Below are 26,749 nucleotides of genomic sequence, written 5' to 3'. Positions count from 1 at the left end.
TGTTGGGGTTTTGCAGGAGGATTGCTGCTTCCACTGAGTTTTAGGTAATTTTTGTGGACTGCACAAGATTGCTTCTAGGTCTTACGTCTTAACGCAGTTTATTTTCTTTTTTCCAGGTGAGGTCCCCTGCCTTCCCTGACTGGCGAGTCGGGCGACTGACTGCCCACTGTGCCCAGTGTTCCGTCCTCCAGGCTACCAAAGCACCTCCACATCCTGCCTCTACTTTGGGCAAGGAATCAGTCCACAGTCCACACATACGAGTCATGGCGAGTCATGGCGAGTGGAAGAACGGAGGAGCTTGAACGTCCCGCGTCCTTTAAATCTCCTGTATGGGAGATTTAAAGCATCCCTGTGAAATATGATCATGAAGGAAAGAGGATAGTGGATAAAACCGTGACGGCGTGTAGGCACTGTGGCACAAGAAAGCCACATGACAGTGGAAACACGTCAAGTATGGCCACGCATTTGAAGCGTCATCACCCCGGTGTTCCACTGACAGGAGTGAAAACAAAAGCTGTTCAGCAACCGCTCATCACCGCAGCATTTAAACAGCCCCTCATTCCACAATCGGACCGGGCTAAAGCCATCACAAAAGCAATCGGCGTGTTTATCGGAGCAGACATGAGGCCATATTCGATTGTGCAGAACGAGGGCTTTAAGCACATGCTGAAAGTGCTTGAGCCACGTTACAACATCCCGTCGCGCACCCACTTCAGCGAAAAGGTTGTGTCAGAACTTTATGAACAGGAGAAGAAAAAAGTTGTGGATGAACTATCCCAAGCATCGTCTGTTGCGCTCACGACAGACGGGTGGATGTCCAGGGGAACGGAGAGCTATGTGACAATAACCGCTCACTTCATCACGGCAGACTGGGAGATGAGAAGTCCGGTGCTGCAGACACGCCCCCTCTACGAGAGTCACACAAGCGCTCATCTTGCGCAGGTGCTGACAGAAGCGGTGGACGAATGGAAGCTAAAGAGGCCCAGTACTAATATCCCAGTCACAACTGACAATGCCAAAAACCAAGTTAATGCAGTAATTGAGGCAGGACTGGGCCCACAGATAGGGTGCTTTGCGCATGTCGTGAATTTGGCATCTCAGAAGGGAATCTCTGTCAGTAGGATGGACCGCCTCTTTGGGAGGATCAGGAAGGTGGTTTCCTACTTCCACCGAAGCACAACAGCTGCCCATGTGCTGAAAACAAAGCAAGAAATGCTAAAGCTGCCTAAACACAAGCTCATAAATGATGTGCCAACAAGGTGTAACTCCACTTATGATATGCTGGCGCGTTATCTGGAGCAGCAGGCAGCTATATACTCTGCACTGACTGACAAGACCCTAAAGAAAATGGTCAAGGACATCATTACCCTGTCTGATGATGATGTGAGAGTGGCAGAGGAGGTCCTCCAGGTGCTTCAACCCCTCAAGATGGTTACAACTCTTCTGAGCACTGAAAGTTCACCATCTGTATCGATGATCCTGCCCCTAAAAACAAGGATTCTCCAATCGATGGCTCCAGGTGTGGAAGACAGCACCATCACACGAGATGTCAAGACTGCCATTAGAGAGGACCTGCAGCCCAGATACACTTCACCCCCTACTCTACAGGACTACCTTCACAGATCTACTGCCCTGGATCCAAGGTTCAAGTCCCTGTCTCACATGGACCCTGCCCTACGCCAGAGGACATACAGTGACCTCACCACCGAGATTGTGAGCAGTCTGGGCACTAGAGACTGTGATGAGGTAAATAAAGAATATTCTTTAAAAAATGATAAATTTAAATCTAAATACATTGGGCCAGATCCTCAAAAGGGATACGCCGGCGTAACTGCTGTTACGCCGTCGTATCCCTGTTTCTAACTATGGAACTGATCCACAGAATCAGTTTCCCATAGTTAGGCAGAAGATCCGGCATGTGTAAGGGACTTACACTGCCGGATCTTAGGATGCAGTACCGCATCCGCCGCTGGGGGCATTTTGTGTCGAAATGCCGCCTCGGGTATGCAAATTAGCACTTACGGAGATCCGCAAAGCTTTTCAGCTTTGTTTTTTCTCCGTAAGTTTTAGTTTGCAAACGCAAAATTAGGGCTGCTTTTACAAAGTGTAAACTGTGTACACTATGTAAAAGCAGACCCTTCTGTCCAGCGACGCAATTTTTTTTTTGTTTTGAATTTTTTTTTCTCGCCGTATCTTTTTTTTTCCGACGCAACTTTATTGACCCGTCGCGATCCACAAAGCTCGGCGTAACGTAATTTCGCGCTATGCACGTCGGGAAAATGACGTCACAAGCATGCACAGTACGTCCGGCGCGGGAGCGCGCCTAATTTAAATGGGAATCGCCCCCATGAAAAGAGGAACGCCTTGCGCCGGCGGAATTTAAGTTACACAGCCAAAAATTTCTAGGTAAGTGCTTTGTGGATCGGGCACTTAGGTAGAAATTTTAAGGCAGTGTAACTTAAATGGGAAAATTTACGTTACGCCGGATCTTTGTGGATTACCCCCACTTTTTTTTTGTAATAATGGCTTTTATTAAATGTTATTATTTTCATGTTTCATAGACATGAAAAATGTGGCAATAATATTGCTACATTTTTCATGTCTATGAAACATGAAAATAAATAGGTTTAATTAATCAACAATTTTTTTCTGCAGGGTCAAGCTCAAGCTGCAGAGCCAACAGGAGCAAACTTGGACTCATCATCTCCTCCACAAAAGAAGTCGGCGATGGCAGAGTTTGGAGAGACCTTTGCCAGCAAAGACAACAAGACTTCTGCTGACATCATCAAAGAGGAGGTGGAATCCTATCTGCTGGCAGCAAGCGGCATTATAGTGGATGGTGATCCGATGACATGGTGGAAAAGCAATGAGTGTAAATACCCTCATGTTGCCAGGATGGCAAGATGCTATCTCGCTGTGCCAGGCTCTTCAGTTCCTTCTGAGAGAGTGTTCTCAACAGCAGGGGACATAGTGACTGCACAGAGGTCCACACTCTCCCCAGAGAGCTGTTACTGAAGGATGATCTGGTTCGAATAGCGGTGATTCATGGTGAAATGCTGCCCCTAGTGGACATTACAGCATACTTCTTGGAGGACGGGCAAAAGAAGAATACTTCCTGGTGATTAGGAAAGACTGCCTCATGGATTTTTTCATTGGTATGGGCTGGCAGTGGGTGTTTGTGTGGGTGGTGTCTGAGTGGGATTTAAAAGTACTGGCCAGCTGGAGTGACTTCCTCTTGCCCATTGAGCCCAGCTGAAAGCTACCGAATACAGAAGACGACCTTACATAAAGTATCATTTAAATTCTTTTGTTTTATATGCTCTGTAATATTCATTTTAGCGTTTTATGTTAGCATTTCTACTTTCATTGTTAAATAAATGAGACCCTTGCTTATTTAAGCAGTGTGTTTATTTTTATAGATAACCTTATTATTGTACCATCACCATTAACTTTATCAGAGCTTTGATAGACTGTCTAACTATAGGAATAGACAAGTTAATACATATTTATAATAAATAGGGGGAATCCAAAACCACCCCATATTTATTTCAGTATCTATGTAGCCATGGCATCCCAATTGACAGATGTAGGGCTGACAGCACTAGGATGCACGCAACGCTCGTACATTACTGTGGTGGTAAAACCCAGCCCTGCATGGATTACAATGCCCTGTGTGAATGAGGTCTTTCAAAGTACTCCCCATCAGGGCAGGTACAAGGGATGGGCAGGAGGGAAAGCTGCCCCTGTGTTAAATGCAGGGGGGCAGGGGAAGAGGTGACAGAGATAGAACAGAGGACATAGTGGACATATGCCTCTAACAGGTGTCATGCGATGTGTTGTCAAAAACCTCTTCCTATCCAGGCGTTGCTTCCAAAATATTCAGACATTGGATTACTTCATTATTACGATGTTTTATTCTTCCAACGATATGACAGCAAACAGATTAATGCTTACGTTGTTACAGCTTAGTCAAACATCATGGCTGGTAGGCATCACAAAGTTACAGAAGGAGGAAATAGATGGTACATCTTCTATGCTGGCTATAGAGCCTCTCCGAGCAGGTTGGTTTCCAAACTTCCATCTCATCAGCAGAGTCCCTTCCCCCGTCGGGTCGGGGGTGACCCTGAGGTCCCTCCGTCCAGGGGTGACCCTGGAGATCCTAACTTACTATGCTTACCACGTGTACATTTATACAGGTTTAACAGCTAACTAAGCACAATTGGCTCGTTTCCAAAGAAGGTTGCGATGATCGTTCACACCCACTTAGGTATTTTTAAGTATCATCTCCACCCATCTTCTTGACGTATGTTTTTAAGAATAGATATGGCCTAACCTACATTGACCTTCGTTTGTCTTTAACAAACCTTCAAATGCTACCATGTTTAAGCATTGATTCAGAGACCTTTAGAACATAATATCAATACATTTAAAATCTAACAATTCCCCCTTAATGCACTGTAATTAACAAATAAAATAAGTGCATTCATCTTAAACAATAAAGGTTTCTGATTCACTTTTTTCCAATACAAACAATACAATTTAACATTTCAGATATTGTACATAAACTTTTTCCAAAATTCGGAGATATTCTTGTGAAATATTTGATTCCATTAAAAAATTATAATTTATTATATTATTAATTAATTTTAATTTATTCTCCATCTAAATTATGTAATATTCAAATTTTCTTCCTTTACCTTCATAAATTTTACTTCTTATAACTTCATCCATATCATATAATTATTTAATATTTTATCATAAAGAAGAAATAAATATATTTTTGATGTATCAAATTATATTTCTCTATAATATTAATTAATAATTAATAAATACAATTTTTTTCATTTCTTTTGAAATTTCAATAACCAAATTTCTTCAGTATAAGTTTTTTATACATTATCCTAGACACTGAACAATTATAAACATAATACGTAATCTATTTGTTTGTGGATATATAAAAACATAACTTTCCCATTATTTGATTGTCATATTTTTATATATTCTATCTTTCTTTCTATTTATATTTTTATCTTTATCTATTTATTTTTATATATTTATCCATCTAATTTATTTACCTATCCATATAATTTATTTATCTATCCATGACCAGCAAGCAACTCTTTCTTTTATTTATTTTTCAATGTTCCATATTATTTAATTCAACAATAATTCTGTTTAGATACTTTAAAATCTTTTTCTTCCACACAAGCTTGTATGTTTTTAACTATATTAATACTTCAAATGTATACTTTGTTATACATACTTGTAATAACAAACTATCCATCCAACTTTCCCAAGTTATGTGTTCTATAAAAATGAATAAAAATTAATTATTCTATGTGAAATAATAATTTTATGTGTATCAATATGTATTCTTATAAAAGATTTAGAAACCAAAATATAACAACTATTTTTCCATATTTAAAAAAATTAAAAAATTCCTATATTAGAATTATTACATTCCAACTCCCCCTTACATAATGATCAATCGATCAATATGTCACTTTTGATATAAGTCCATATGAATAAATCATTGAAGTTCATCCAAAAATGTTGATCCTTGATAACATAATCAAAAAATAATTTGAAAAAACTAGAAATAATAACCAAAATAGAATTTTAGTTGTGCTTGTTTCATGGTCATGAAAGTATCCAAAAAATAAAATTACCTTCCCAATTGAAATCTGATATTTCAGTTGGCATTCCTATTGAAATCCGTGGTATCTTTAAAATCTATAATTCCTAACCATAACTTTAGCTACTGGAATAAATTATGAAACATACTCATAAAAAGTAGAAATCTTATTCAAAACATAATCTCTATTTAAATTTAGCAAAGGCCTAGCCATATTTTGTGAACAAACTTCTGAAATTCCTATACTTGTACTTTGTCCTATGCAACAGATTGCAAATAACTATATATGCTAATTTTAAAAAAACATAGAAGAACAGACATTCTTCATCCTGTCATTAACTCAAAAAAATGTAACCAACCCTTACTTTAGAAAAGGTTTTAAACCAAAAATATAACAGGTAAATAAGTCACTTAGTATTTACCTTTTCTTGAATCATCTTACCCTATTTAGACTTTAAAATACTATTGTAGCGTTCTATAATATCTGGGTACTAAAGATGATAAGAAACAATAACTTTATCAAATACTAAAATTGCATACACGTCCTTCATCACCTGTCCTATAAAAATGAAAAAATCATTATCTGATTCCATGGTTTGAAAACAATCCCAATGGAATGTGACAAAGTTCATAACTTAGCTTTCATTAAAAATATATTATTTTTTCCTAGAATTACCTCAATTATTTTTATCAAAAAATTAACTAAAAAGGAAAAAACATACTAGTATACTCCTTCAGCAGGTGAAAAAATCTAATATACTCAATCTACATAGACTGCAAATCTCTCAATACTTTATAGTATAAGATCACTCTTTGCCTTTGAATTGCTCTATAAACATAATAAAACAATATTCAAGAAGTTTGATGACAAAAATGCTCTAATAATGAGTAGTTCAAAATTTCTTTCATTAGCTCAAACAAAAAATCAATTAATCAATTTGTCAGTCAATCTGTCAGGTACCTGGATATGCAAAAATAAATATTTTCATTTAAAAAATAATTCTATCCATTTTTGTTGGAATCAATTATTTTTACAATGAATTTTATCTTCATTATCAGTCTGTACTGAGACAAAATTTTCATCGTCCCCCTTTTTATTCTGTGACTAATTTTTATTTTGTAAAAGTAATATTTTTATCAGATTATTGTATTTTTCTTTACTATACTTTACTTATGATTGCTTTAATTTTGCAAAAGAACATTTAGGTTGGATATCCTAAATACCTTATATCAGAAAGAAACTTAAATCATGTTTAAGTATTTTTCTTTTTTTAACCAACTTATACAGTATGGTTAATTTAACCACATGCCCTGTCACTCTGACTGCTAAACAAACAAGTCTTAAAATCTTTTTTCAGTGTAGACAGACAAACATTCAGAAAGTTTCATCTGTGCTTCCTGGATCCATTTAATAAAAGCACAAAAAAAACCCCTCAATAAATATCCACTGAAAAATTGATAAAGTAACTTTTGCATAATCAACTTGCATAATTGTGGCTTATTACACTGTATAATTTTAGCTTCAACTGACCTTACTTTTTAACATCCAGTTGTCACTATAGACAAAAGCTTAATCAAAGCCTTGTGTAGACACCCTCATGTTTAAAAATAACACCTTAGTTCTTTAAAACAAATGGTGCAAAAACCCACGTATTTTTCAAAACAATTACTTAGGTTAGTAATACCTTATTAAATATTTTTTTCCATCCATGAACCTTTATTTCAGATTTCTGAAAAAAGTTTAAACACTTAAAATGTGTTTATATCCATAGGGGAAAAAAACTCTTGTCATGACTGACCATCTGCTTAGAAACTCGACCTCCATTTCTCTGTTAATGACACACTCTCAGAGAAAGATCTGTCACTGTCAGTCTTGACTACCATTCACTATACAATTTTCAACCAATCTCATTTTATCGTTTTTACAATTTTTAACCTTTTTTAAAAATTTTAAAACATATTTGGTTTGTACATCTGCTAAAAATCATGTACATAACGTTATAATATGACTTTTGATTATATTAATGACAAAAAATTAGTGGAACAATCTCATGAAACCCAGATTGGCCCCTGCGCATGAACCGACCTGCGTTTCCTCGAGAAAATTACTCCAACCAACTCTTTATCAGAAATACTCAATTTCTCAAAAACTTTTAACAATAGTTTTCTCATCAATATTTGCTAATTTTGGATTGAACAAAACTTTCATATTTTAATATTTTTCCTGTGTAAACTTTAGTAATTTTGAACAATTTACTACCTTTAATTAAATAACCAAACCCAAGTTTGGAAACTTTTGTAAAAATTGCTCAATCCTCAACTTATTATTTTCTACAACCAAATCTGTAGGATTTTTGTTAAATACTAAATACCTTGTTGTTTACCATTAACTGAATTTTATACAGTTCTTGCATAATTTTAATCAATAGTTTTTCCTTTAAACTTCTACCCCTGTATGTGCTTTGAATGACATGCAATAACACATTTCTGTTGTTTTAGGCTAAAATATTCCCGAACATATATATGCAGCATTAAACTTAATTTCCTTATTAAAGAACTTCTTACACTCTGGTATTAATTAATTAATTACCCCACTACTGTTTACATGCCTGCATTGCATATATATATATATATATATCAATTCCCGAATATTACTGAGATATACTTCTGAACTTTGAGATTAACCATCCCATGTTAAACCACTTATATAAAAAAACATATTTACCCCTTGTTTTAGAATGATTTTCCTGTGCACTTAAAAAAACAAGCAATAAACAATGTCCTTTAACTTTGTCTTCTTTAGTTTTAGTTTCTTTCGTTTGTTTGTTACATTGTCTATCTTTGGTGATTTTTCTTGTTGCATTTTCATGTTGCTGTATCTTCATCCGTTGCTTTATCTTGGAAGAGTAATGTCCTTATTTTCTTTGAAGAATTAATTTTCTAACAGTTCTTGTCTTTTTCCTCTGGCCCGCCTTCTTTTTGGCTCACGTGTTAGTGTAAATGTTTATTTAAGCTGTAAAGTAGCCTCAAGTAAACAAATGTAAAGATGCGTGCGTAAAAATAATGTCTTTCTCCTTTTTGTGTATGCGAAAGGAATGTATAATGTATAGTGTATTCTTGGACCGTTCAAACATCAAAATCCCGACTTTCAATAGCTCACTCAAAGTGTACATCTGCCTGTGTGACTACAATGGTGGCCTTAAATATAACGTGAAGCTTCTATTTGGCAGCTTTCTTCACGTACGTAAACGTCTACGATTTTTCTCCATAACCTGAAAAGTCCTCAATGGATTTTGCATGATATCTTGAAACCTTCTGTCCAAAATAGCTTTGGCTCAGTAGCCCTGTGTAAGCCTTGTATGGTTTTTTTTTCTTCTGCTCGTAAGCTACAAGCATTCTGACAGGTGGTGAGAAAACAAAACAGCGTAAAAACTCACCCTGTGTTTTAGAGCCTTCTCTCGTCTGATGGAAAACAAACGCCTTTTACAGTTCTAGGTGCTTTGGTCGTATTTTTCTTCAAGACTTGAAAGAACAACATCTTTGACTTCATTTCTTCATTTCCCCCTTGTCAAGGCTTTAGGAAAAAAATGACCAGTCTGGCTGGCGCGACAAATGTTAAATGCCGGGGGGCAGGGGAAGAGGTGACAGAGATAGAACAGAGGACATAGTGGACATATGCCTCTAACAGGTGTCATGCGATGTGTTGTCAAAAACCTCTTCCTATCCAGGCGTTGCTTCCAAAATATTCAGACATTGGATTACTTCATTATTACGATGTTTTATTCTTCCAACGATATGACAGCAAACAGATTAATGCTTACGTTGTTACAGCTTAGTCAAACATCATGGCTGGTAGGCATCACAAAGTTACAGAAGGAGGAAATAGATGGTACATCTTCTATGCTGGCTATAGAGCCTCTCCGAGCAGGTTGGTTTCCAAACTTCCATCTCATCAGCAGAGTCCCTTCCCCCGTCGGGTCGGGGGTGACCCTGAGGTCCCTCCGTCCAGGGGTGACCCTGGAGATCCTAACTTACTATGCTTACCACGTGTACATTTATACAGGTTTAACAGCTAACTAAGCACAATTGGCTCGTTTCCAAAGAAGGTTGCGATGATCGTTCACACCCACTTAGGTATTTTTAAGTATCATCTCCACCCATCTTCTTGACGTATGTTTTTAAGAATAGATATGGCCTAACCTACATTGACCTTCGTTTGTCTTTAACAAACCTTCAAATGCTACCATGTTTAAGCATTGATTCAGAGACCTTTAGAACATAATATCAATACATTTAAAATCTAACACCCTGTCGCAATGGTTTATTGCAGGGATCGGGGGGACCCTGACCCTAACCCTAAGGGAAAGGGGGTGCAGTTTGGCATCTTGGCCCTGGCGCTTGATGACCTTGTCCTGGCACTGCTCGCCATATAGGCACCAAGAAAACTGTCACATGGTATTACAGTACTAGTGCTACCAAAACTCTTACACCAAATGAAAGTACCCATGCAGCCAGAACCAGAATTCCAGCAGGTGAATGGAAGAGCTTGGGGCAGATTCACATACATTAAGATGGGCGCAGCGTATCAGAGATACGCTACGCTGCCGTATCTTACCTGGCTTTAAGTCGAATCCAGGAAGATTTAGCGCTGTAAGTTACGGCGGCGTAGTGTATTTCAGGCGGCGGAATTCAAATCGGCGATTAGGGGGCGTGATTCATTTAAATGAAACGCGTCCCCGCGCCGATTGAACTGCGCATGCTCCGTTTCTAAATTTCCCGCCGTGCTTTGCGCGAAATGACGTCGCAACAATGTCATTTTTTGAACTTAGACGTGACTTACGTCCATCCCTATTCACGGACGACTTACGCAAAAAAAATAAAAAAAAATCAAATTTCGACGCGGGAACGACGGCCATACTTAACATGGCAAGTCTATCTATACGCCGCAAAATACCAGCTTTAACTATACGCCGGAAAAAGCCGACTAGAGACGATGTAAGAGAATGCGACGGCCGCGCGTACGTTTGTGGATCGTCGGAAAAAGCTAATTAGCATACTAGACACGGAAAACGACACGAACTCCACCCAGCGGACGCCGAAGTATTGCATCTACGATCCGAAGGCGTACGAAGCCGTACGCCTGTCGGATCGAACCCAGATGCCGTCATATCTTGGTTTGAGGATTCAAACTAAAGATACGACGCGGGTAATTTGAAAGTACGCCGGTGTATCAGTAGATACACCGGCGTACTCTCTCTCTGGATCTGGCCCTGTAAGGAACAATGACATCTGTTAGGGCTCATTTATACCACCTACACTGGGCCTTAATCCTCAACTCATTCCCAACACAAGGACAAGCCAAACAGCCTTGCTATCAATGGTGCCAATTTATACCAATACCCTTCATTAGAAAAAAAAAATCATGTTGCATTTTAACAGCAGCACTGCAGGTATACCTTGTGTAAAAAAAAAAATGCAACCACATTAATAAATCACACTGCAGAAAATAATGGCGTAATGCAACACTATAAAAAGAAAACGTATGTTGGAAAACATGCGTCTAGCTTATTTTAACACAAGCAGTATGGGGTGAGCCATTAGTTCAATGGTTTGATTTATTTAGTCCACACTTTTTTTGCCATCCATTTTCTCTTTTTGTGTAGATTTTTCTCTGATCTTTTATGTTTAATCCTTCTTTTATTCATTCTAACAGAAGAATATCAAAGAATACACAAAAGGAGAGTGATATACCATCAAATTGTATTCAAGGCTCTATAAAGGTGAACACAATGCAGAATCTGTAGCATATCTGAGCATGTCGACACCGCACACAAGGAAAATAGATCTGAATGATAACAAATGAGCTGTGGCCTTACTGAGGCATGTTAGAAGAACTATTTAGACTGGGTTCACACTATTGCGAATTGGATCCAATTCGCATGTCAGAAGCCTGTGACCGACTCTCAATGGAGCCGGTTCACACAGCTCCGGGACGGCTGCGGAGCGAATTGCACAGGAGTCCTTTGCAACTTCTGATCTGTTTCAGGTCTGAATTCAGCCAAAAATTCGGACTGAAATTGGACCTAAAACGGTGAACAAGTACGCACCAGACCCCAGCTTTGAGCCACTTCGCACAGAGATGTGAACCCAGCCTGAAAGCTGATCTTCAGCTTCTAGTGAAGTTTAAATCGTTGTTTTGGACCAAGCTGGTCAAACAAGAGATTTATTTCACTATGACATGCAGCAGCTCTCAGTTCTGTATGGACTGTATGTAGCCTCAGCTATATACAGTATACAGCACTGTGTTCTGTCAGTCTGACGCAAACTTCCTGTCCTACACCTGGTACAAAATTGAGTCGGGCTATTCATCCATTCACAGAGAGCTTTTCATTTTTCTGAATGAATGCAGAGCTTCCTCTGACTGGCCGAGGCGAAATGATTACGCCACGGGGGCCGGATTCAGAAAGAGATACGACGGCGTATCTCCTGATATGCCATCGTATCTCCTGATACACCGTCGTATCTCTGAGTGCGCTCGGTCGTATCTATGTGACTGATTCATAGAATCAGTTACGCATAGATATCCCGCATAGATATGTGTCTTACACCGTCGGATCTTAGGCTGCATATTTACGCTGGCCGCTAGGTGGCACTTCTGTTTGTTTACGCAAGGAATATGCAAATTACTTTTTACGTCAATTCAGAAACGAACGACCGCCCGACGCTTTTTTTTTACGTCGTTTGCGTCCGGCTTTTTCCGGCGTAAAGTTACCCCTGCTATATGAGGGGTATGTGCGGCGTATCCTATGTTAAGTATGGCCGTCGTTCCCGCACCGAGTTTTGAATTTTTTACGTCGTTTGCGTAAGTCGTTCGCGAATACGGCTGGACGTAATTTACGTTCACGTCGAAAGCAATGCCGTTTTGCGGCGGATTTTCGAGCATGCGCACTGGGATGTTTTCACGAACGGCGCCCCCAACACGCCCCCAAATACAACACGCCCCCAACATCCCCATTTGAATTACGCGGCCTTACGCCGGAACACATACGTTATGCCGCCGTAAATAAGGGCGCAAGTTCTTTCTGAATACAGAACTTGCGCCCAAAGTTACAGCGGCATAACGTATCTAAGATACGTTACGCCAGCCAGCCAGATACGCTCAGGTATCTGAATCCGGCCCACGATCTCCAACTCAGCTTGGTCCAAACACACTATATGAGTTTCACTAAAAGCTAGACATCCACTTTTAAGTGAATATCTAGCTTTACTTTCACTGTAAAGGATAAGTTCACCTTTGGAAAACTTTCAGTGTAGGCTATCTGCGCATACCTCATACAAACAGTCAGTTAACAATGACAGGAAGCATCAATGAACTATCTACAGTGCTCATCAGAGACCTGGTAGTTCATTGAGAACTATAAGCCCACAGCCGCAAAGGTTGTTGGTACTTGTATGGGTGGGCGGAGCTCTGCACAGCCAAGTTTTAAAAAAAACGTGACAGCAGGCGTGGGGAGAGGATCCTTGGCTTGCTGTCACAATGGGGGATCGGGGGGTGGTGCAGGGGCTGCTGCAACAGTAACATGTTACAAAAGGTGAACTTTTCCTTTAAATAGTCTATTCTCTACACTAACGTGGGCAGATAAGTATTATAGCGTTTTTCTCAGGCAGCTGGTGCATAAAAATTCTTCTGGTTACAGGACACACCCAACATTGTTACTGGGAAGGTCCTAGAAATCCTAGAAGACACAGCAAGGATCCTCTGAGCACTGGAGGTCCTAGGGATTCTGGAAATCCTGGAAATCCTGGAAGAGCTGGCATAAATCCTATGAGTAATAGAGGGCATAGGAATCCCAAAAGACCTGGAAGGGATCATTTGAGTACTGTACCAGAGGAAGTGGGTTGAATTATGAGGTTATCCTTCAGCCTGGAAGAATAGTGGCCCCACATCACTGGATCTGTGAGTCTGTGGCAGACAGTACCGGAGATCCGGGGAGTCTAGCATCCAGGAGTGCTGCTGCCAGAGGACCCACCACTTTATTTTGGGTAAACTGGGAAACCCTTTATGCCACCATATGGAGGAGACCAATTGAAAGGTTATGGCTGTGAATATGTTCAGCATGCAGAATTTTTTTTGGCACAATAGTGTCCACCCATATTTTTCTGGCATAGAATTATAGCTTGTTCGTTCAAAAATATGTAGCACAGGTTTTCCATAATGTAATGCGCCAGGAACAACATACACAGTGACAACATGCCATTTACTTATCGTATATATGTTCTGTTCCTGACAGGGAGTTGTGTAATGCATCTTGGCTCAGCTATAGGACACAGCCTACACGCAATCAGTTCCTAGCAGAAGCAGAGATGGGCAGCGCTGATTCCCTTTCGTGCAGCTTACATCGTTCAAGAAATATTATTAACAAATGTTCATTAGACAGACCGGAACAACGGGAGACATCAGCTGTGTATAGGAGAATTGCCAGTCCATACAAATAATACATAAGTAAGCCAGTTTCGTTTATGGTTATCCAGGAGCTTAAAAGCAGAGCAGTCATTGTCAATGTGTTGTTTACACCGAACGTTACATCTTGATAAATTTGTACCCTTGTTACTTTACTCCCCCTTCCAAAAATGTCCAGTATGTTGTTCAAATTTAAAGTAGTTGTAACTCTTGCTATTACCAACACCAGGGGGTTGATTTACTAAAGGATTTTTTTTGCTCCAGAGCTTAGTAAATGAACAGAAGCTCTATTGAAATCATGTGCAAGTAAAAATGCATTTTTTTCCCTTGGGTATTCTTTGCAAAGTGAAGCCTTACCTCATTTACTAAGTTCTGGAGCAACTCCACTTGCAGAGGGCAACTGCAAAGCGCACAGTCTATTTACCTTTAGTAAATCAATCCTCAGGGGTTGTTGAGGCATGAAGATCAGGCGCAGCATCTTATTTGGTGCATCACATGTCAAATAAACTTTTATTATGCAGTGCATATGGTTTATTTGGCAAAATGAGATAGATGTATCTCCTGAAGACGTCACAAGCTAGTGACGTAACACGTAGGGAGGGAAACTACTGCACACCTCTATTATGACAAATATTGACAAACGCATGCTTTCTACCATGTTAGACCTTCTGGGCCAGATTCACAAAGGAGATACGACGGAGTATCTCAGATACTCCGTCGTATCTGTCAGAGTATCTATGCGACTGATTCATAGAATCAGTTACGTATAGATAGCCCTAAGATCCGACAGGTGTAATTGTTTTACACTGTCGGATCTTAGGATGCAGTACCGCGGCCGCCGCTGGGGGGAGTTCGCGTCGTAAACCAGCGTCGGGTATGCAAATTAGGAGTTACGGCGATCCACGACAGATTTTCGCGTTCGCTACGTCGCCGCTAGTCTAGTTTCCCGTCGCAAAGTTAGTCGTCGTTTTTGGTGCCTTAACTTTACACAGCAAACGTATTGCTGTATAAAGTATAGCCGTCGTTCCTGCGTCGAAATTTAAAAATTAACGTCGTTTGCGTATGCCGTCCGGGAATACGGAATTACGCTACGCGCGTCGCCGTTCGAAAAAATGACGTCACTGCGCGCAAAGCACGGCGGGAATTTCGAAACGGAGCATGTGCAGTAGGTCCGGCGCGGGAGCGTGCCTAATTTAAATGGCACACGCCGGCGTAGGTTTTCATTGCAAGTGCTCTCTGAATCAGGCACTTGCGATGAAAACTTGCGGCGGTGTAACGTATCTATGATACGTTACGCCGCCGCAATTATACCTGAATCTGGCCCTCTGTAAGCAAAGACACACTTGGGATTTTTTTGTGCGAAGATGCATTACTTTAATTTTTTTTGCTGCAGCAGTCACATATCTTATTTCAAACTACTGTACTGAAACTGAACTATTATTTGTATTTTTTTGGTCCATACAAAAAAAAGGTTTCTGGGTGCCAAATATTTGACGTACCAACAATATTTTATTTGGCCCACTGTTTCATAGTTCTGTATTGTGCAACTTATTCAATGGAAATGTAACTAAGCCAACAAACTACAACTCTTCTTTTTTTTTTTCTTATCTTGGCATGCTTCAACTGCCTGATACCAGTGTGTAGACCATTATATTGGGCAACACAAATATTCTAGCCACACAGTCTGTTTCCTGTAGAATGTTTATTACAGAACACAACAGGATAGTCTAGATTCTCTTTCTGTTGGCTGTTCCAGCTCCATATGAGAATCCCTTTTAAAACTGCAACAGTCCAATCTCCGCTGTGCTCTTAAAAGAAAGAACAAATAGTACAGTTGAATGTGCAATAAAAGTCTCCAGAGTTGCAATTCATAGAAAGTGTAGAAAAGATGTCTAAGGCTCCAATAACTTGCAGTTTGATGGATTTTTTTTATATGTCCAAACACTCAGAGGCATAATGCTCCAATCCCGGTGCAATGGATACATGGGTTTTGCAGTTCAAATGTGGCAGGAACAGCTACCAAACCAAACATTGAGGGCCAGTTCCCACAACAGAAACCCAGTCCACATATGTTTCTGCATATGTGTTTTCAATGCATTCCAGTGCGTTTTTTCCCTCTTGTTTTTTTGCCAAAGTTTTCTGTTTTTCATATATATATATTTTTTTGCTTTATGCCACATCAGATAGCAAGAGGACTCAGGGAACCCCAAGGACCCAAGAGAACCACAGAACAGAGTGGGCAGGGAGGACTATTACGATACAAGATGAGTGGGTGAACTCAATTTATTAATATAATAACAAACAAGAAACAAAAATAAAAACATCAGACATAAAAGACAATTACAGTACACTTTTATGTCTGATGTTTTTTTACTTTTGTTTCTTGTTTGTTATTATATTAACCACTTGACATCCGGCCAATTGTCAAAAGACGGCCGCAAGTATCTTGAGATACGTCGGCGCAAGTGCTTTGTGAATCCGGGCCTATAACTTTCACAAAGACCAAATCATTTTTTTGTCTAAAATTTATGAAGAAAAATTACTAATTTGCAAAATTTTATAACAGAAACAAAGAAAAATGCATTTTTTTTACCAAATTTTCAGTCTTTTTTCACTTATAGCTCCAAAAAAAAAACAGTGGTGACCAAAAGAAAGCTCTATTTGTGTGAAAAAAGGACACAAATTCATATGGGTACATTGTTGCATGACTGAGTAATTGTCATTAAAAAAGTGAGAGCACCAAAAGCTGAAAATTGGTCTGGTTAGGAAGGGGGTTTAGGTGCCCAATGGTCAAGTGGTTAAAGTTCAACAGGGCTGGGATCACTGAACAAGGACCTGATGAAAAGTTGTAGAATTCGTAGAATCCCCGCTGTTGGGAGGATGATGGGAATCTCTGTCCACTTCCAGGTCAGCAAGGTGTTCCTATGGCAACGTATTTTGGGGGCTAACCCTTTTGTTACAAAGAAGTATGTTCTGAAAAGCATTGTAGAACTGCTAATCGAATGTTCTGCTACAGATATAAAAATTTGCGTTCTCATTTCTTTCTTGCCACTAGACATGTCCACAACAAAAAATGTCTTATTTTTTTTTGTTTCGTTTCGTCTCGTTCCGTCGATTCGTAAAGATTCGTAATTTCGTAAGACTCAAGTTTTCCTATTAGGAACCCGTTCATATTTTGTAAGACGCAAGTTTTCCTATTCGGACCCGTTCGTATTTTCATAACAGTTTTATTTTCGTTTATCTTGAATGATTCGTAATTCTGTCTAATTTATTTTCGTTGATTCGAAATTCGTAATTTTGTTAGATAATAATTTTTGTTTAATGGATTCGTAATTTTGTACTTTCGTAAATACATAGCAACACGCGGCTAATCCATATTAAGATATACTTTTTCTTAAGCCCCGTACACACGGTCTGACTTTTTGCCAACAAACGTCAAAATGAGCGTTTTCCAAAAAATGCGATCGTGTGTACACTCTATCGGACAAAATTTTTTGGTTTCAAAAGTCTGGCCAACTTCCTTCAGACAAAAATCCACGGAAAAGTTTGTTTGAAGTCCGATCGTGTGTACGAGGCTTTACACTGTACAATGTGACTCAGCACAAAAGAGATAAGCTGATTGGCTAGGATATTAAGTAATCACTCACTAACTACACTGCCCAGTGACCATTCGAAAGAACGATACAAGTACACAAATTTACAAACAGACAAAGAAACGGATTTACAAAACACACAAATGAAAATATGAAAATGCGAACAGATAAAGGATTTAAAATACGGAATGCAAATCCTTCGTTATAGATGTAATTTTCATTCCTATGCTTTTTCGTGTTTCGTATTTTAGTAAGATTGTCCAATCATGCGTTCGTATTTTCGCTTGTTCGTTATTTTGCTTATTCGTAATTCCGTAATTTTGGTTCTTTCAGCTTTTCGGATGTTCGAATTGATCCGAATGTACGAATACTAACAAATTCGTACGAAAATCCATTCATTACGAACGGGAATGCACATATCTACTTACCACACTTACAGCTGCTATTGAAGTTTATATCACATAATACACTAGACCTTTTCCCTAAAGATTTTCACAAGCCGGGTAGATAAAATCTAAAGATCATGTCGTTTATTTATAAGACTTTATAAAGTAACATAAGATAAGTGATTATCAGCTGTTGAGCACCACTGTGACACAAATAAGCCCGTTCAATACAGAGACAAGAATAACATGGGATAAATCCAGTAGTCTTCAAACTGACCTACAAACAAGCTGTTCAAACGGATTCTGAGAAGATAAGCTAGTGTTTAGTGTTTTGCTGCTGAAAATGAAATGTACTGTAAAGAACAGACAAGGATGTATGAGGTTATAAATATAAGCACACCTCCTAGAACTCCTGATATATTTGAAAAATTAGCGATCCTTGAAAGAATCTGGATTTATTAAAAGAATGTGAGACTAGCTTGTACAGTATTAACAAGGAATTTAAAAGTAGTCATTCAGCACCTCAGAACATCACTAGAAGGAGCTGCAAACCCTGCCATAGCCTTATCTTATTTGACTATATATATATATATATATTGAAATGCAGTGACGCCTGTGCGTTGATGCACGTTCTTTCACACATTAGCCACTTGCCGACCACATAACGCCGTTATACATCGGCAAAGTGTCTCTCCCGTGCCGGATCAAGTACCTAGTACGTGATCGGCTATTTTTGGGTAGGGGGTGCGTACGTGCTGGCTGTGCTGTCAATAGACACCGCACAAGCAGATCAGCAGGGGCTAGCCAATGGATGACCGCCGACACCCGATGATCGGCGAGGAGAAATAGCCCTTTCACACGTGCGGACCGGTTTTTAGATCAGTTTTTTATCATCAGTTGATCCGTTTTTCATCCGTTTTACATTCGTTTTTCATCAGTTGTCATCCGTTTTTCATCTGTTTTTTTCATCCGTTTTTTTTTTTTTTGTTAGAACTTTATTTTTATTACATATTTTGATGAAAAACGGATGTTAGCGGATCGGATGTTAAACGGATCGTCCGCTAACATCCGTTTTTCGTCCGTTCCGTTTTTTTGACGGAAGAAAAATAGGGGTTTCTTCCATTCAAAAAAACAGAGCTTAACGGAGACGGATTTTAACGGACGTTAGCGGATGCTCATCCGCTAACGTACGCTATCCCATTGGAAAGCATTGCAGTCCGTAAACGGACGTATGAAAAAATGGACGAATGGTCCGCACGTGTGAAAGGACCCAAAGACAGAACTATGTAAACAAGGCAGAGCTCTGTCCTGTCAGCAGCGATGTGCTAGATTTTGTTTCCTTTGTAAAGCAAGTAGTTGAGCCTTGTTTTTCCCAGCTCCCAACCACTCTCCTTTAAAGTGGTTGTAAACCTTCCCGTCTTTTTTTTTTATATATAAATTCTTTATTTATTTATTTTTTCATATATCAAAACAGTGTAAAATCATATCAAAAAGTAATTCCTACTACAATTCCTACTACATAACACCACAATTATATATATATTTTTTTCCTTCTTATCTTAATAAATATTATTTATCATGTTACATACTCAATCTCTTAACAAAGTAAGCACCATTTATTTTTCCTTTCCAAGAACAAGTCCTGGTTTTGCCTCTATAGGCAGAAAAAATAGACAGAGATAGACAAAGAGAGAGAGAGAGAGAGAGAGAAAAAAAACAGCAAAAAAGAAACCCCCCCATAGAATTCTCCTCCCCCTCAGCTCCAACTTTCCAACATCCGATAATTGCTGGCCCCCAGCCCAACCCCCCCCCCCCACCCCGTTTACTTACCTGAGCCCGCGAAAGTCCTGCGTTGAGAACACGCTTGATCTCGGCCCGGTCTTTTCGGCTTTTCATTGGATAGACTGATAGCAGCGCAGCCATTGGCTCCCGCTGCTGTCAATCAAATCCAATGACGCGGGCACTGGGGGCGGGGGCCGAGTCCGGCATTCGTATCTATGGATGCAAATGCTTGACTCTGGAGCGTGCCCGCAAGGTAACCCCTTTGGGAAAGTGCTTCCCAGAGGGAATTATCTGATGCAGGGAGGAGCCGAGACAGACCCCAGAAACGAGATTTGGGGCCACTCTGTGAAAAACGAGATGCACAGCGGAGGTAAGTATGACTTGTTTGTTATTTAAAAAAAAAAATTTGAACCTTTACAATCACTTTAACCTCTTGCTACCCGCATAACTTATACAGGTGCATCTCCAAAAAAAAATTATATAATTTAATTCAAAAAGTGAAAAAAGAAAAAATTTAATATTCTAGACTCATGTAGTCACACTCAGCTATTTAACTCAAAACACCTGTGAAGGTTTCCTGAGCCTTTAAATGGTCTCAGTCTGGTTCAGTAGGTTACACAATCATGGGGAAGATAGCCGACTTGACAGTTGTCCAGAACAGTGTTTTTCAACTCCAGTCCTCAAGGCGCCCCAACAGGTCATGTTTTCAGAATTTCCCTTAGATGAAATGGCTCTGGTAATTACTAAGGCAGTGAAACTGATCAAATCACCTGTGCAAAATAAAGGAAATCCTGAAAACATGACCTGTTGGGGTGCCTTGAGGACTGCAGTTGAGAAACACTGGTCTAGAAGACAGTCATTGACACCATCCACAAGGAGGGTAAGTTACATAAGGTCATTGCTCAAGAAGCTGTCTGTTTAGAGTGCTGTATCAAGCATAATAATGGAACGTTGAGTGGAAGGAAAATGTGTGGTAGAAAATGGAGCACAAGCAACAGGGATAACCGCAGCCTTGAGAGAATTGTGAAGCAAAGGTCATTCAAGAATTTGGGGGAGATTCACAAGGAATGAACTACGGCTGGTGTCAACGCTTCAAGAGCCACTACACACAGACATATCCAGAACATGGGCTTTACTAGTAGCATTCCTTATGTCAAGCCACTTCTGACTTAGAGACTATTAGCTAGATTCAGGTAGGCAGGCGTATCGTTGCAGCGTTGTAGTGTATCGTGTTTACACTACGCCGCCGTAAGTTAGCGAGGCTAACCCGGCCATGTGTATGCTCCACCGCAGGTTTTCCCCATAGGTAAACTGCCGGCTTAAAAAACGCTGGGATTCTGCGATATTGCGCACACACGGACGATTTTCCCGGCCAAAAGCTGTCATGGCAGTTTTCCCCATGGGAAAACCGATTGTGTGTACGAGGCATAAGGCCCTAAGATCTAAGATGCTGAAAAGAATTGGAGAGCTACCGAGGACAGAGTGGTGAGCTGGAAAATGTATGTTACAATCCATACACTGTTGCCCGCCCATTCCCTGAAAGCTTTTGTCCACACCTCTGGTCTCTAGTAATGTAATGACTATGCTGACAGTTGAACCTCGGATTACCAGATGGAGTGGACCCACAACTCACCATACGGCAGGGGGGTCACAAAGGCTGATTGGGCCGATTGCCCTCTCTGTTCACCGTCCCGGTCCGCTTGACTGGTTGCAACAGACGTGGCGTGTATCAGATTCGATCAAGATGTATCCGCGGCCAGGTATCAGACTCCAAATCGGATTCCGTAAAGGGTAATAATTCACCAAAGTAATCAAATCAGGGGAACAAAAAAGAGAAGAGAGCATCTCCTCATAGTATAAAAATGTAAAATTTATTCTAAAAATTTCAAAAATTAACACTGAAATCAGCCAAAAAACTAAAACCAAACAGTCTCCCAAAAAAAGGTTACATTGATGGAAGCTGCCATGAAAAATGCGCAGTGAGGAAATGGTGAGGACCAGTGTACCCGACCGGTTTCGTCTCAAAAAGACTTCTACGGGGGCACTTTTTAAACTTTACCGAAATGTTTATTCAATACATATATTACACTGCTTGTTGAATTTCTTTCACAGGGATTATTTCAAGGGTTTGATATTGTCCTTACTAACTACGTTTGGAGTGACATACAATTTAGAGGAGTAATTTTTGCTCCTGACCACTTATACCACTACATATCTGATAGAAGTTTATAGAAGGAATTCTCAGCAATGGCAGACAACAAATTTTCTTTGATGACAGGTTTTCTTTTTGAAGGAATACAATTATCGAATCTTACTTTTGCAGTGGTGCAGTTTAGCAAGAACAGAACAGTGTCCCCTAGTGGCCAAATTAGCCCAATTTAGAAGATGTGAAAGACGTACACGAACGTAATAATGACCTATTCAATAGGCTCTTTCATTTTCATGTCATATCTTAATATAGCATTGGAAATAGTGGCCAGACTGACTAGCCGCATTCTGTACATTTAATAATTAGTTCCAGAGGGACAAGGTTACGTTTCAGAACAGGAAAACGTCACTGCAAAACAAGGCTAATAGGAGGATTTCGGGTGAATCGTTTGAAAACATGAATTTACGAAAGCATACTGGTGTAAAATAAGCTATATGAACAAATAGTGCTGAGACATCCCAATTACCAAGTTCAAGTTGCAAACTACGGATCTGCACTAATTAGAGAGAAAACCATTTCATTTTAACATATCGAAATAGAGCAGGCAGCAGTTTTCTTTTTTATGTTTCCAGGCAGAGTCAATAATTGCTAAAATATCAGGAAAATACATATTTAACCCCTTTGGGAATACAGATGTTTTTTATTTTCAGGTTGAACATTTGTGGCATTTTATGCATGTGATTTATAGGATTTTTCATCTGATAAAAAGGGTCTTCTAATAATAGTAGAATTGTGTATGTACTGTATATGTGTGTGTGTATATATATATATATATATATATATATATATATATATATATAGGGCCAGATCCACAGAGAATTAGATGGGCGCAGCGTATCAGAGATACGCTACGCCGCCGTACCTTACCTGGCGGATCTTCGAATCCTCAAAGAATTTGCGCCTTAAGTTACGGCAGCGTAGTGTATTTCTGGCGGCGGATTTCAAATTGGGCGGGTAGGGGGCGTGATTCATTTAAATGAAGCACGTCCCCGCACCGATTGAACTGCGCATGCTCCGTTTCGAAATTTCCCGCCGTGCTTTGCGCGAAATGACTTTGCAACGACGTCATTATTTGAACTTAGACGTGACTTACGTCCATCCCTATTCACGGACGACTTACGCAAAAAAAAAAATTCAAATTTCGACGCGGGAACGACGGCCATACTTTAACATGGCAAGTCTATCTATACGCCGCAAAATAGCAGCTTTAACTATACGCCGGAAAAAGCCGACTAGAGACGACGTAAGAGAATGCAACGGCCGCGCGTACGTTTGTGGATCATCGGAAAAAGCTCATTTGCATACCCGACGCGGAAAACGACGCGAACTCCACCCAGCGGACGCCGAAGTATTGCATCTACAATCCGAAGGCGTACAAAGCCGTACGCCTGTCGGATCGAACCCAGATGCTGTTGTATCTTGGTTTGAGGATTCAAACTAAAGATACGACGCGGGTAATTTGAAAGTACGCCGGCGTATCAGTAGATACGCCGGCGTACTCTCTCTCTGGATCTGGCCCATAGTATATATATTGTAAGATTCCAGGGTAATTAAAGGGGTTGTAAATGTTTTTGTTTTTTTCACCTTAACCGCTTGAGGACCTCTGCATGACGATATACGTCGAGAAAATGGCACGGCTGGGCACAATGGCTCTACATGTTGTAAGACATGGCGCAAGATCCCAGCCGTGGCTCGCAACCCGGTCCTCTTCTCCGTGACCGTCCCCGTGGGAACAGCAGACCCAATTGCCACCAGTGTCCCGCGATCGGGTCACAGAGAGGAAGAACGGGGAGAGGGGGGAACGACGATCAGTGACGTCACACGCCCAGCCACGCCCCCCACAGTAAGAATCACATATTAGGGCACACTTAACCCCTACAGCGCCTCCCTCCTGGTTAATCCCTTCACTAACAAGGGTCATTTTTACAGTAATCAGTGCATTTTTATAGCACTGTTCGCTTCAAAAATCACAATGGTCCTAAAATTGTGTCAAAAGTGTCCGATGTGTCCGCCATAATGTCGCAGTCACAATAAAAATTGCTAATCGCCGTCATTACTAGAAAAAAATAATTATTAATAAAAATGCAATAAAACTATCCCCTATTTGGTAGATGGTATAAATGTTGCACAAACCAATCAATAAACGCTTATTGCAATTTTATTTACCAAAAATATGTAGAAGAATACGTATCGGCCTAAACTGAGGAAAAAAAGCGTTTTTTAATATTTTTTGGGGGGATATTTATTATACCAAAAAGTAAAAAATATTGAATATCTATTTTTGTTTATAGCGCAAAAAAAAAAAAACATGGAGGTGATCTAATACCACCTAAAGACAGCTCTATTTGTGGGAGAAAAAGGACGTCAATTTTGTTTGGGAGCCACGTCTCACGACCGCGCAATTGTCAGTTAAAGCGACGCAGTGCCGAATCGCAAAAAGTGGCCTGGTCTTTTTTTTTTGTTTGTTTTGCTTTCCTTGTTTTGTTGACCAATAAAATTACTTTCAAATTTTGAAGTTTTTGTTTGTTTTTTGTTACTTTTTTCATGCTACAGATTTTGACAGCTGCAATCGTTTTGGCCTAAACAATCAGGTGTGATTTTTGTCTGTAAGCTTCTTTCCTGGTGTGTAATCATGAAATGTTTGCTTCCATGTTTATTCACCAGAAAATGAAAAAGACAGAGCGGTAAGTATTTCCTTTTTACTGCAGTGGTCCTCAAGTACCCCCCGACAGGACATGTTTTGTGGATTTATCTTATCAAGAATTGCTGTCCAGAATGACTTTTAAAGCACATGTGCAAGATGAAGGAAAACCAGCAAACATGGCCTGTTGGGGGGGTGGGGGTGTGTGTTGGCGGACAGGCCTGAAGTGCTGATTTACAGCACTGTGCTTAAATCTAGCGCAAGGCAATCCTATTCTAATTGTGGGTGTTTGAGGGAAGCCAAGTGAGTGTTAGAACCTCTGCTTGTGTTTTTTTTGGGGGGTTGAGCTTTGTGTCCCTTTTCTTAAAATTGGCTTCACTTCCTGTCATACAGCTGAACAGGAAGTGAGGTTAAAACCCTACCAGTGTCTTTTCTTGGGGACACAGGTCAATCTAACTAGTGTCCCCATTAAGCAAATTGCACTCCAGCACTGCTGCGTACACCCCAAATGATTAGTTAGTTTGGGGTTTAGTAAAGGCAAAGCCACTCTGCAGTACAAGCGTAGTCGCTGAAAATCAGAGGGGAAGCACTGATGGTTTTAACATCCAATCCTGTAGAAGCAAAGTTTTTTTTTGTTGTTTTCTTCCTTGCTTGTCCACTTGTAGTGCAAAGTGGATTTGCCTTTAGTGAATGGACCCCAAAGTCCAAGATCCCTAATAATTTGGGGTGTACACAGCAAAATGCTAGAGTGCAATTTACATAATGGGAAACTATTTAGATTGATCTCTGTGTCCCCAAGAAAAGATATTAGTAAGGTTTTACCCTCACTTCCTGTTTGGCTATGTGACAGGAAGTGAATGAATTTGAAGTAGAAAGTGACAACATTTGGGAGGTGTCTTCACCCTATCAGGGGTGCAGACATCCCAAAAAATGAGCAGATGATACTTATTTGCTAATTAATAATTTTTTAGTTAACATTGGGTGGTGTTTGTGGGGGGCCCTAACACACATTCATACATATTAGCAACGCTGTATCCTGGCTTATTGGCATGGTTATATTTTCTTAGTCCTCTCAATAAAATTATCAGAAATTTTTGCTTAAAGTAGAACTATAATCAACACTTTTTTTCTTTAATTTTGGAGGGAGGGTTATAGCCCCTGTCAGTTTATTTTGTACCATCCCTGTCCAATTGGGGAGATTTGCCTTCACGTCCTGCCCCATAGCCAAACAGGAAGTGAGAGAAAAACTATGCAAATTAAGGGAATCCAGTGCCCCCCTCCCCCCAGAACTAGTGTGTGTCCCCCCCCCCTGAAAATTTATGGGCATGTCCTAAAAAACAGGGTGTGGCCTTGACAGGAAGGGGTGGGTCATTTTTCTATTAGGAGGTGCAGAAATGTAGTTAGGCCTAGGGCAGCACAAAACCTAAATATACTACTGCATATTAGGGCTTATTTAGACCGGATCCGATTTACAGCATGTTTTTATATTGTGGGAGGAAACCTACACAGGCACAGGGCGAACATGCAAACTCCAGGCAGGATTCGAACCAGCGACCCTTTTTGCTGCTAGGTGAAAGTACTATCCACTACATCGCGGCTGAAAGGATGAGATCAGTGTTTTTTTTTCCGATCTCATGCTTTACAGCCTGGAGGATAGATGTGGGGTCTTATTGACCCCGCCTCTCTCCATAAAGAGGACCTGTCACACACTAGTCCTATTACAAGGGATGTTTACATTCCTTGTAAAAGGAATAAAAGTGATCCAAAAAAAAAAAAGGGACAACAAAGTGCAAAAATATAAATATTACGTAAAAAAAAAAAATTAAAACGCCCCTGTCCCTAGTAGCTTGCACTCAGAAGCGAACATGCATGTAAGTCCCGCCCACATATGTAAACACCGTTCAAACCACACATGTGAGGTATTGACGCGTGCGTTAGAGCGAGAGCAATAATTCTAGCCCTAGACCTCCTCTGTAACTCTGAACTGGTAACCTCTAAAAAAAAATTAAGCATCGCCTATGGAGATTTTTAAGTCCTGAAGT

The 26,749-nt window shown here is 40.0% G+C and overlaps 1 protein-coding gene across 1 annotated transcript in view; it reads left to right on the top strand.

Annotated features, from left to right (window-relative positions):
• The first annotated feature begins 453 nt into the window (after positions 1–453).
• LOC120916784 (E3 SUMO-protein ligase ZBED1-like) overlaps positions 454–26,749 on the top strand; it is a 94,558-nt gene continuing 68,262 nt past the window's right edge. The window contains exons 1-3 of the mRNA XM_040327720.1: positions 454–1,746; positions 2,656–2,898; positions 3,965–4,061. Coding sequence (XP_040183654.1) covers positions 454–1,746; positions 2,656–2,898; positions 3,965–4,061 — 1,633 coding nt within the window. The remainder of the gene's footprint in view (positions 1,747–2,655; positions 2,899–3,964; positions 4,062–26,749) is intronic.

This window comes from Rana temporaria, chromosome 11, assembly GCF_905171775.1.
Source record: "Rana temporaria chromosome 11, aRanTem1.1, whole genome shotgun sequence".
NCBI lineage: Eukaryota > Metazoa > Chordata > Amphibia > Anura > Ranidae > Rana > Rana temporaria.
This window is presented reverse-complemented; position numbering and strand designations above follow the sequence as displayed.